The 13,296-nt window shown below is 37.9% G+C and overlaps 1 protein-coding gene across 3 annotated transcripts in view; it reads right to left on the reverse strand.

Moving 5' to 3' along the window:
• Positions 1-2,271: 2,271 nt before the first annotated feature.
• The window catches only part of RGS22 (regulator of G protein signaling 22), a 145,452-nt gene continuing 134,427 nt past the window's right edge, over positions 2,272-13,296 (reverse strand). For 2 of the 3 annotated variants that reach the window (XM_070383040.1, XM_070383039.1), the window contains 4 exons: positions 12,959-13,057; positions 8,811-8,904; positions 8,622-8,702; positions 2,272-7,452 (listed from right to left, as the gene is read on the reverse strand). In XM_070383040.1, coding sequence (XP_070239141.1) covers positions 7,442-7,452; positions 8,622-8,702; positions 8,811-8,904; positions 12,959-13,057 — 285 coding nt within the window. In that variant the 3' untranslated portion in view covers positions 2,272-7,441. The remainder of the gene's footprint in view (positions 7,453-8,621; positions 8,703-8,810; positions 8,905-12,958; positions 13,058-13,296) is intronic. The other variant, XM_070383041.1, reaches the window with a different exon arrangement.

Genomic DNA, 13,296 nt, shown 5'->3' on the forward strand with positions numbered 1-13,296 from the left:
TCTTGAGAGTCCCTTGTACTGCAAGGAGATCCAACCAGTCAATCCTAAAGGAGATCAGTCCTGAATATTCAAAGGAAGGACTGATGCTGAAGCCAAAACTCTAATACTCTGGCCACCTGATGTGAAGAACTGACTCTTTGGAAAAGACCCTGATGCTAGGAAAGATTGAAGGCAGGAAGAGAAGCGGACAACAGAGGATGAGATGGTTGGATGGCATCACCAACTCAATGGACATGAGTTTGAGCAAGCTCCAAGAGTTGGTGATGGACAGGGAAGCCTGGCGTGCTGCAGTCCATGGGGTCGCAAAGAGTTGGGACACAACTAAGCAATGAACTGAACTTAAGAATACAGTCCCTTCCTGAGAAAGAAAAATGGAGCTGGAGGAATCAGGCTCCCTGATTTCAGACTGCTGCTAAGTCACTTCAGTCGTGTCCGACTCTGTGCGACCCCACAGACATCAGCCCACCAGGCTCCCCCGTCCCTGGGATTCTCCAGGCAAGAACACTGGAGTGGGTTGCCATTTCCTTCTCCAGTGCATGAAAGTGAAAAAGTGAAAGTGAAGTCGCTCAGTCATGTACGACTCTTAGCGACCCCATGGACTGCAGCCTACCAGGCTCCTCCATCCATGGGATTTTCCAGGCAAGAGTACTGGAATGGGGTGCCATTGCCTTCTCCGTGATTTCAGACTATACTACAATAAATAGCAGCAGTATCTTTTTGGATCCACTTCCTAGAGATGGTGCCCACCAGTACTGCCATTAGCAAGGTATGTGCCCACCAGTACTGCCATTAGCCTCAGATTGCATAAGTGGTTCCTGCCTGTGACTCAGTCCTCAAGGAGTAACCCAACTGATTTTTGCCTCTCTAAAAAGATGCTTCAAGATTAGTACATGGGTCCCTTTTCCTATGGTTCATGAACTCTTCCAACTGGTGTTTTTGTGATGGTTTTCAGGTCAAGTGAGTCTATGCACAAGCTCTTTAAGAACAGGTTTCCCATTTCTTGGTTCTATAGTTCTGTGCATATTCCCAATTGGGTTTTCAAAGCCAGGTATTTGGGTGCTTATCTCTCTTTTACAGTATCTAGAAGCTTGTGTACCTGATGTGGAGTTTGAATCCCTCATTCATCTAGAAGAAAGATCTGTGCCTTTGAGATCCCTCTCAATTGTGAATTACTACATCTGGAGTGTGGGTTTTTCCTTGGTGAGCCCGTATTTCTACCTTTCCTACTGGTCTTGCTGGTGTTCTTTTAACCTTTTTTGTGGAAGCTTTATTCATCCAGTTTTCAGGTTCCTTTCTCAGGGAGTTATTTCATATGCAGTTGTAGATCTGCTGAGTGTGTCTGTGTGAGGAGCTGAGTTCAGGATCTTCCTGCACTGTCATCTTGAACCCTCCCCCACTTCATCTTTTGACCTAAATCTCTAATTTAAAATACAGAAATAACTGCTCATGGAGGAATACACCAAGACTCTATATACAGTTACAGATTAAAAAATCTCCAGTATCATAAACTCACAGAATTACACATTAGTGCTAAAAAAGGACGCTTTGTTTCTTATACATAAGTAAACTGAGACCAAAAAAGGCAAAAATAAATGGCTCTATATCAGAAAGACAGTAACAGATCCAAGATTAGAACAAATTTCTACTGAATCTTTGGATATACACCAACTGAGATACTTTTTGAAGTAAAAAGTTTACTATAATTTTTAAAAAGGGTATGTCAATTAAGAAACAAATTATTCACAGATTCAGTTCAGTTCAGTTCAGTCACTCAGTTGTGTCTGACTCTTTGCAACCCCATGAACTGCAGCATGCCAGGCCTCCCTGTCCATCACCAACTCCTGGAGTTTACCCAAACTCATGTCCATTGAGTCAGTGATGCCATCACTAAATACTATAATTTTCAATTATGTAATAAATGATAAACATACCCATTTAAGAAATGTAACATGAATTAGGTTATACCTTTAAAACTAAATTTTTTATGAAAAAAATAATATTCACAATCTGAATCTGACTCAACTGGCCACATTACTGATAGATTACTGCACTATTATATTTATTTCAAAATAGTTATTCACTGCAAACAATAATATAAAGAAAGTATAACCTCAATTTTCCCATGTATTGAAGGGTGTAAAGCTGACATAGTTTACAGAGTAATTTGTGTGTTTTTAAAATGTAAGACTTCTAAAAGTAAGTTGTTTTTTCTTTATGAGGACTTATAAAATCAAGAAGCATATCAGATGTAAACATGTAGCTCAGTTAGAATTTATTTATTTATGTGTACAAATCCAATGCAGATTTAAGGGCACTTTTAAGATTACCTAAAATATAGTGTATGTCACTGACATTATATCTAAGTAAGGAATTTATTTTATGTTCTATTAATTCAATAAACATTGGTTGAGCATCTCCTTTAGGCATTATACTTCCAAAGATGATATAAAAAAAGAAATAATTCAAGTGGATGTAAAACAGATACCACTAGAACAAATAAGCTGTCATTAGTTAGAAGGCACTCTTGGCAGTGTTACAGAGCTAGCAGGTGTGATACTTTAAAAAAAATGATATGCTAGATAAGTATAATTTGAAGATTCCATTGTAATTAGGGATTTCAAAAAGTAAAACATAAAAACTCTCCAAAGTCTAAAGTAATAGTTCTCAATTAGGGATGATTTGGCAATGTCTGAAGATATTCTGGGTCACGATCACCGAGGAGGTGCTACCAGCGCACAGTGTGGGAGCCAGGTGTATTTTTAAACATTCAACAGTGCACAGGAGAGTCCTTCACAACAGAGAGCTAGCTGGCCAAAAATGTCAACAGTGCCAAGACTGAGAAATCCAAGCCTAAAGTGATTTAAGTGATTGGATGTGATTTAATAAGTATTAATTTATTCTCTGAAAGACACAATGACACATAGATCTATTCTCATAAATATGAAAAAATGATGTAGTTACAACAAAGATTATTAAATATACTTTATACAAACAAGCCACTTTGCTGTGCATTTCTAATTACAAAAATACCAATGAAAACATTGTTTGAATAGCATTATACTGACTTTCTTCAATGAGCAGTGACTTTTTACTTTCCCGAGATTTTACAGTGCAGATATTTCTTTCATTTCAGCAAATCCTTAAAGAACATCTATTTTACAGATGTTCTATGTAAGATACTGAAATTCAAATGACAGCTTTAACCAGGAAATTAAATTACAATCAATGTAACTAGTGCTATTATAGAGTAATGAACACGCTATAGTGTTAGGACAGAAGAGTGAGTGATAACTCATGCAGCTGTTTAGAAATCTGCAGTGAAATAAGAATATCAAAGATAGCATCCCAGAGGAACAAATGTCTGATCTGAAGCACTGTTTACATCAGAAGACAGGAGGGCCTTACATGTCATGCTAAATAAAACACTTCTATTTTAGAGATACTAATTAAAACTCACATCCAAGGTGGTAAGAATCTGAAATAAGGCAGCCATCCACTGGGGGATGAGAGAAGGAGAAAACGAACTGAAGGCATGTTAAGGAATCAGTAGAGCTAATGAGAAGATTCTTCCTGAGCACTAATATAAGGAAACCGACTCTAGTGGCATAAGTTGAGACTAACTCATGCTGTGAGATGCTTTCAGGGTAGGCCAAAAATGAACATGCAAGTATTTATAATATAAAAATTTCCATCTGAGAAAACTCCCCTCTCCTGCTTCTCCTAGGGGGAACGACAGAGTGACAATTTTGCAATATATCCATTCTTCCTAACAATGCCTGCCCTCAACAGAAACTATTCTGCGACAGCCTAACAGGCTGTGGTTTTCACCAAAGCCTAACTGACATGGGAGGGGGGAAATACCCAACCAGGCTCACTAAAGGAAAGAGATCTAATCATGGGACTATACAACACCTCCTCCTCCCACATTCTATCACCACATCAACAGCACTCCTGTATAATGTCGGGGATTACAGATAAAAGAACTGCAAGCCTCAGACCCTATTAAGAGATCTCTAAGAAAACCCAAAAGCACAGGAAGAAAATAACAAAGACATAGAGGAAATTTCAGTCACTGGCACCACAAATACAGCAAACATTAAATACAGCCTAACTCCTAGTCAGATAAATACAAAATCTCACACACTAAAGGTCCATAAACCTCAGTTCCTTTTACCTGATGCCTCATATCTTACTTTCAAAAAATACTACAAAGCATGTTAAAAGGCATAAAAACATATCTGAAGAGACAAAAAGCAAGCATCAAATCATAATCAGTATGACAGAGACTTCAGAATGATCAGACCAAAAACTTAAAATCACTATGATTCATGTGTTAAGAGATTTTAATAGAAAGAAGTGTACAACATGTAAGAACATCTGAGTAACATAAGCAGAGAGACAGAAATCCAAACAAAGAATCAAAAGAAAATGCTAGTAACTAACTGAAAGCACTGGAACAAAAATGAAGAATGTCTTGGATGAGTTTATCAATAGACTAAATACAGCAGAGGAAAGAATCAGTGGGCTTAAAGAGAAGTTAACAGAAAATTCCAAAACTGAAATGCAAAGAGGAAAAAACAATGAAAAAGAAAAGAATATCCAAGAACTATGGGACTATTACAAAAGATGTGACATGTACATAATGAAATAGCAGGGAGAAAAGGAACAGAACACTTGAAGTAATAATGATGGAATTTTCAAAAATTAATGAAAGACACAAAACTACTGATCCAAAAAGCTCGGCGATTACAGCAGGACATTTATACAAAAATCTACACCTATCATGTTTGAACTGCAGAAAGTCAAAGATGAAGAGAAAATCTTGAAGGAATCTGAGAGTCAAGAAAAGAATTGCATTTGCCTTCTCTTTAGAAACCACGCAAAAAGAGAGTGAAGTGTTTGAAAGGTTGAAAGAGAAAAAGAAATACTTAGAATTTTGTATCCAGTGAAACTACCCTTCAAAATTAAAGGAGAAATAAAGATATTTTAAGGCAAACAATAGACCTTCCTTAAAAGAAATATTAAAAGAAGTTCTTCAGAGAGAAGGGAAATGGTATAGGTCAGAAACTCAGATCTACACAAAGAATGAAAGTGTATTAGGGGAATAAATGAAGGAAAAATAATACCTTTTATTTCCTTATTATGAGTTGACCTAGGAGAAAACAGTTGTTAAAAATAATAACATCAACAATGCATTCAGCAATTATAGCTTATAGATAAGTGAAATTAACTGACAGCAATACGATAAGAGATAGGAGGGAGGGAATTGGAAAATTCTGTTAAAAGGTATTATACTTGCATTACCCATGAAGCAGTCATGAAGCAGCAGAATATTATTTGAATGTAGACTTTTATTAGCTGTAAATGTATATTGCAAATTCTAGGGCAACTAACTAGACAACTTTAAAAAGATGTATAACTGATAAGGAGAAAATGGAATCACAGAAAATGCTTGCTGCTGCTGCTAAGTCACTTCAGTCGTGTCCGACTCTGTGCAACCCTATAGATGGCAGCCCACCAGGCTCCCCTGTCCCTGGGATTCTCCAGGCAAGAACACTGGAGTGGGTTGCCATTTCCTTCTCCAATGCATGAAAGTGAAAAGGGAAAGTGAAGTCGCTCAGTCGTGTCTGACTCTTAGCGACCCCATGGACTGCAGCCTACCAGGCTCCTCCATCCATAGGATTTTCTAGGCAAGAGTACTGGAGTGGCTTACTTAAAATCAAAAGGCAGAAAACGAATGGAATAAAAAAAAGGCAATGAATGGAAAACAAATACAAACTTCTTGACTAATATAGGGTATTGGGGAGTATGGGAACAGAGGAAACTATAGGGTTCTGATGCTTAAAAAAAAAAAGGTGTCCAAACCCACTGCTTTAGAAAACAAGTGGGATCTCTGAAGTCTTTCTCCTGATGCTCTCCCCTCTATACAATGCTTAACTCTTTAAAAAATTAGGAATGGTAGTTTCCACTTTGAATATACTTTCTGGGATGATAGTAAAGTGGAAGTCTAATGCTTCCAATCTGCTAACCCAGGTCACAGTCCTTGGAGTTTCTGAGTCCCAAGGCAAACAGATGATGAAGGTTCACCCTCCCAGATAATTTCTTACAGATTCTCCTTTCCCTCTAGGAAAGAAGATACGTAGATGTATGTCTGGGTTTCCTCTGCTACAAGTGTGTGTGTCAGTCGCTCAGTTGTGTCTGAATCTTTGCAACCTCATGGTCTGTAGCCCACCAGGCTCCTCTGTCCATGGAATTCTCCAGGCAAGAACCACTGGAGTGGGTTGCCATGCCCTTCTCCAGAGGATCTTCCCGACCCAGGGATCAAACTCAGGTCTCCCGCGTTGCAGGCAGATTTGTTACTGTCTCTAGTTAATAAGGGAGCTTTTGCCTTTTAAAACTCTTCTCTTGCTACCCTAACAGTTTATCACACGGACAACTAGGATGTCCATTAAAGAGGGGGATTCCTGGGTTCTGTCCAAGAACTACAGAATCAAACTCTCAGAGAGTGAGCCCAGGAATCTGCATTGCTAGCAAATGTTACAGTGAGTCTCATGCACACTGAAGTCTGAGAGCCACACAGATTTAAAATACAGCTTCTTTAGAGTTGGGAATAGGGATAGGGACAAGATGAGGAAGGCTCTTCCCTCTATATTTTGGGTCAGTTTATTGCTAGGAATATCCCTAGCCACTTGCTGAATGTATCTGCCAACCAAATACAGCTGACCCTTGAACAACACAGAGGTTAGGGGCACCATAAAGTTGAAATTCTCTGTATAACTTATAGCAGATCCCTGTATCCATGGCTCCTCCATATACGCAGTTCTGCATCTGTGGATTCAACCAGCCACAGATCCAGGAGTACTGTAACGTTTACTATTGAAAAATATCTGCATATAAGTAGAACTGTATAGTTCAAAATCATGTTGTGCAAGGGTCAACTGTATACTGAATGCTCAAGGAACATTTTTGTTAAAAGACTATTTAAGGAGCAAAACATGGTTTCTTCAGGTCTGTGATAAAATATTTTGATTCTTCCGAGATAGAATTTGTTTTATTCTAAATGAGTTAAAGTTTTTTTTTAATAGTCTTATATGTTAGGTGTTCCCTCCTAGCTCAGTAGGTAAAGAATCTGCCTGCAATGCAGGAGACCTGGGTTCAATTCCTGGGTCGGGAAGATCCCCTGGAGAAGGAAATGGCAACCCACTCCAGTATTCTTGCCTAGAAAATCCCATGGACAAAGGAGCCTGGCGGGCTACAGTCCATGGGGTTGCAAGAGTCGGACACGACTTAGCGACTAAACCACCACCACCACGTTATGTGTACAGAAGAGCTGTAATTTTTAAACTATGGAAGTAAAGCCAAACTTTATTTAGATGACAGGCTTGCTCTAAAGCAGACCATCAAAAAACCACTTGTGCTTCCATGTTAGTTAAAACTTGGTTTAAAGAATTCCTGCAAAGAAAAAAGAAGAAATGACTGAAACATAATCAATGAGAGAAAATTTAAATCCAAAATAACAACAAAAACTTAGAGTTGTAAGAAGGATCAAACAGTTAACAAATAAGTCAGCACACCCTAATGTTGGAGGCACTGTGATGTTGATCTAAGGGGTAAGGGAACTGACAGGAGCACAGTGGTTAAGGATAAATCTGAAAAGAAGAGAGATGAGCAGGCTAAGAGCATAAAGGCCTGATCATCATATCCTCCCAAGAACCAGAAAACTAAGGATTTTGAGAAACAAAAATCTAAGCTACAAAATAGAAGAGAAATGGGACTTTTACTGGGTCCTTTGAGTTTTAGTTCAATGGGTTGCACATATATTACATTACACTAGTAATACTACTTTCTAAGGGCATTGTTAAAAAGTCTAACATTAGTATCTGATCAAAACTGTATAATCACATCAGTATCTGTATGAGAAAAGGACCCCAGCTTGATTTTCAGTTATTAATTATCAGTTCCTTCTTGTATTCCCATCTTGGGAAAATGGAACTTAGAAAAACTCAGCTTGCAAAACCTTGGAAAACTGAGCCCATTCTTCTATAAATGTTCTTTGTGGAAGAGAAAACTAGATAAGAGAAAACTAGATAAGGAGTAGATAGGAGCAATAAATGATCATTCCCCAGGGGCCTTCCTGTGCAGGAGACTGTGCCGTTCAAAAGGGAGGCAAGTCACTCCTGCCTATTAATTTGTTAGTGGAGAGTGTAAGTAGGGGTGTGTGTGTATGTGTGTGTGTGTGTGTGTGTGTGCGCGCGTGCGCATTGTGCAGATGTCCATGTGCATTAGTGTGTGAGTCAGAGGGACATGGATGGGACTGATCAATTCAGTCTATGAACTTCCGTTGTACCTAGCAGCAGGATATGCGCTCCCGTGAGTGCTGTCTGGAAATGGTATGCAGTGTTGGGTATATGTCGTAGTCCATCCTCCTCAGCAAAAGAGAAGAAAACAGAGACAAAGAGATGGAGCACCTACACTCTGAAATTCTCCTAACCTGGGGCTCAGAGCAGTTGGGAGGGAGTCAGTCCTCATCCCTTTCTGCCCTCTCCAGATGGCCAGGTGAGAGGTAGAGTTCTAACAATAAGGAAGAAAGAACTGAAATCAGACTGTCACTTGACACTCACTCTGGATGTTGTGGGAGGACACAGTCTTTTTCAAAGACAGAGTGGAAGCAGTAGACTTGAAATTTGTAAAAGATGGTGTGGCTGCACGGAAACAAGAGAAACAGTGAAGGAATCATTAGCAAAACCCTCTAGAATTAACCTGTGATTCAAGACAACAAAGCAGCCCTGAAAACAAAGAGCAAAACTTACCTGCAAACAACTTTCTTTCTAGTTCCTCTTGAATTTTAAGAAGAATCCTTTCCTGTTCTAAGGCTTCTATGTACTTTGAGTAGCACCAGGTTGGCTACAAAAACAATTTTGCAAAATTAATTTTAGAGATATTTGCCCCAGGAAATAAACTGAAGGTAAGACAGCTTATATCAGCCCCTTCATTTAAAGGCCTTTTAATGTCAAAGAACAGAATATAGAAAACATGCACATTTCATAAATTTATAATTATAGGAATTAATCTACATTTATATAGATATATTTATGATGAAGTAAAGGTATTTCTCTTTAGCCTTGATCTAAATTTTAATAATTTGATTTTTCTTCTAGTTTTATTCAGATATAATCAACATATAGCACTGTTTAAGCTAAAGGTGTATAATAATAATGATTTGACTTATACACATCATGAAAGGATCACAAGAGGTTTAAAAAACACCTTTCATCACATATAGATGGAACATTAAAGAAATAGAAAAAATTATTCCTTATGATGAGAAGTCTCAGATTTACTCTCTTAACAGTTTTCAGTTGTAACATATTACTTATATTTATATATAATATATATTAAAAATTAACAAAATGATAAATGAAATATAAAGATATTTAAATATATATATTAAAATGTTTATATTTTAATATATATTTAAAATATACATATATCTGTCCCTTCTCCCCAACCTTCCCCCCAGCCACCATAAGCTCATTCTTGGAGTCTATAAGTCTGCTTCTGTTTTGCAGATAAGTTCATTCGTATCATATCCTTTTAGATCCCACATGTAAGGGGTGTCATATGGTATTTCCACTCATACTGAGTGAAGTCAGACAGAGGCTCTCCAGTCCATCCATGTTGCTTCAAATGGCATTATTTCAATCTTTTTAATGGCTGAGTGATGCTCCATTGTAAATATATACCACGTCTTCTTTATCCATTCCTCTGCTGGTGGACATTTAGATTGCGTCCATGTCTTACTTATTGTAAACAGGGCTGCAATGCACATTCGGATGCATGAATCATTTCAGACCATGTTTTTCTCCAGATATATGTCTGGCAGTGGGACTGTAGGACCATATGGTAGCTCTATTTTCAGTTTTTTAAGGAGCCTTCATACTTTTCTCCACAGTGGCTGTATCAATTTACATTCCCACAAACAGCGCAGGAAGGTTCGTTTCTCTCCACACCCTCTCCAGCATTTATTGTTTGTGGACTTTTTGGTAATAGCTACTCTCGCAGGTATGAGGTGATATCTTATTGTACTTTTGATTTGCATTTCATTATAATTAGCAATGTTGAACATCTTTTCATGTGCCTAATGGCCATCTGTATATCTTCTTTGGAGAAATGTCTACTTAGTTCTTCTGCCCATTTTTTTGAGTGGGCTGTTTGTTTTGATGCTGTTAAGCATCACGTGTTGTTGTTGTTCAGTCACTAAGTCATGTCTGACTCCTTCAACTCCATGAACTGCAGCATGCCAGGCTTCCCTGTTCTTTACTATCTCCTGGAGTTTGCTCAAACTTATGTCCATTGAGCCGGTGATGCCATCCAACCATCTCATCCTCCATTGCCCCCTTCTCCTCCCGCGCTCAATCTTGCCCGGCATCAGGGTCTTTTCCATGAGTCAGCTCTTCCCATCAGGAGGCCAGAATACTGGAGCTTCAGCTTCAGCATCAGTCCTTCCAAAGAACATTCAGAGTTGATTTCCTTTAGGACTGACTGGTTTGATCTCCTTGCAGTCCAAAGGACTCTCAAGAGTCTTCTCCAGCACCACAATTCAAAAGTGTCAGTTCTTCATCACTCAGGCTTTTTTGCATAGTTCTGTGTATTCTTGCCACCTCTTCTTAATCGCTTGTGCTTCTGTTTGGTTCTTGCCATTGCTGTCCTTTATCATGCCCATCCTCACATGAAATGTCCCCTTGATATCTCCAATTTTCTTGAAGAGATACCTAGTCTTTCCCATTCTATTATTTTTCCTCTATTTCTTTGCATTGTTCACTTAAGAAGGCTTTCTTATCTCTCCTTGCTATTCTTTTCTGCATTCAGTTGGGTATATCTGTCCCTTTCTCCTTTGCCTTTTGCTTCTCTTCTTTTCTCAGTTATTTGTAAGGCCTCCTCAGACAACCCTTTGTCTTCCTGCATTTCTTTTCTTGGGGATGGTTTTGGTCACTACCTCCTGTACAAGATTACAAACTTCTGCCCATAATTCTTCAGGCGTTCAGTCTACCAGATCTAATCTCCTGAATCTATTTGTCACCTCCACTGTATAATCATAAGGGATTTGATATAGGTCACACCTGAATGATCTAGTGGTTTTCCTACTTTCTTCAACTTAAACTGGAATTTTGCAATAAGAAGCTCATGATCTAAGCCACACTCAGCTCCAGATCTTGTTTTTCCTGACTGTATAGAGCTTCTCCATTTTCATCTGCAAAGAAAATAATTAATCTGATTTCTGTGTTGACCATCTGGTGATGTCCATGTGTAGAGTCTTATCTTATGTTCTTGAAAAAGGGTGTTTACTATGACCAAGGCGTTCTCTTGGCAAAACTCTGTTAGCCTTTCCCCTGCTTCATCTTGTACTCCAAGGCCAAACTTACCTGTTACTTCAGGTACCTCTTGACTTCCTATTTTGCATTCCAATTACCTATGATGAAAAGGACATCTTTGGTGTGAGTTCTAGAAGGTCTTGTAGGTCTTCCTAGAACCGTTCAGCTTCTTTGGCATTTAGTGGTTGGGACACGGACTTGGATTACTGTGATACTGAGCGGTTCACAAGCTGTTTGTAAAATTTGGAGACTAATCCCTTATTGGGAGAAGGCGATGGCACCCCACTCCAGTACTCTTGCCTGGAGAATCCCAGGGATGGGGGAGCCTGGTGGGCTGCCGTCTATGGGGTCACACAGAGTCAGACACGACTGAAGCGACTTAGCAGCAGCAGCAGCAATCCCTTATCAGTCACATCATTTGTGCATATTTTCTCCCAATCTGTGGGTTGTCTTTTCATTTTGTTTACTGTTCCCTTTACTCTGCAAAAGCTTTAGAGTTTAAGTAGGTCCCATTTGTTTATTTTTGTTTTTATTTCCCTTATTCTGGGAGATAGACCAAAAAAGATATTGCTATGATTTATGCCAAGAGTTTTCTGCTTATGTTTTCCTCTAGGAATCCTATAGTATCTGGTCTCACATTTAGGTCTTTAATCCATTTTGAGCTTATTTTTGTGTGTGGAGTTAAAGAATGATCTAATTTCTTTTTTTTTTTTTTTACATGTAGCTATCCAGTTTGCCCAGCAACATTTGTGGAAGAGACTTCCTCTCCCCTTATTTTTATACTGTGTTTCTGAAACTTAATGCTAGTCATTTCCTAATAAATGTTCTTCTAAATGGCATTAGGTATCACACACTTTTAAATATATATTTTTCAATATATGGCTTTACAAAATTGGACATTTATCTCAATAATAGCTTTATAATCTATCAGTTATCTTAGCTGGGAGGCTGAACACATTTGACATTTCGAGTACCAGAAACATTGTTTCTTAAGCTAGTATTAGCCTATGATATAAACACTTTTAATATCAGTCTTTAAAAATGTACATAAGTTAAACTTATAAAATTTCTGGGACACTAATGTATGTTATAAATATAAACATAAAAATTGTACATATATTAGTTGCTGATCATGTATTATCAAAAAGATATATTAGCTATTGATCATATATGTACATATATTAGTTTTTGATCAATTTTATGACCACTTCAAATAATTTTAAAAATTGATACTAGCATTTGACATTCTTCTTTCTTCTCTTGACCTAAGAATATATCAACCTACATATATTCTTATATATATGATTATCTCTTTTCCAATAAGATAGTTATCTCAACTTCTGCCACTAAAATCTTCTTCATATGTATCCAGAAATTATTTTCTCTGATTATGTTGTTCAGGATCAGCCGAAATTGTAATGTTCTCTGAAGACTCAAGCAAACTCTATTCCAGTCTCTCCTCAAGGAATTTTAGCCTTATTTTCAAACAAACATATATCTATTCCTTTAAAAATAACTCAGCTACTGCATGACACCATCCAATGCTCTAGAGAAGAAGTGATATCTCTGATATCTTTCCTGCTTACCTGTCGGCCGTACGCTTGCATGCCTAAACCTGGGTCACTAGTTAAAGCAGCTGCTTTGATAACAGATCCTGAAGTACTCGAATATTGTTTGATTCCATCCTGTAATTATATTAAATTAAATTATTCTAAAAAGGGGGTTATTAAGGACACTTACTACTACAATAAGATAATGATATCTTTATGACATGTAGTATGCTTCACATACTATATTTAATTCTACTCTGTTATGTAAGTTCTCTTACTATTTCCATCTCATAGGAAAAAAATGAGGTTTTGGGAAGTGAAGTGGTTTCCCTGAGGTATTAGAACCGATCAATGGTAAGGCCAGGATTCAAAAC

Source organism: Bos mutus, chromosome 14, assembly GCF_027580195.1.
Source record: "Bos mutus isolate GX-2022 chromosome 14, NWIPB_WYAK_1.1, whole genome shotgun sequence".
NCBI lineage: Eukaryota > Metazoa > Chordata > Mammalia > Artiodactyla > Bovidae > Bos > Bos mutus.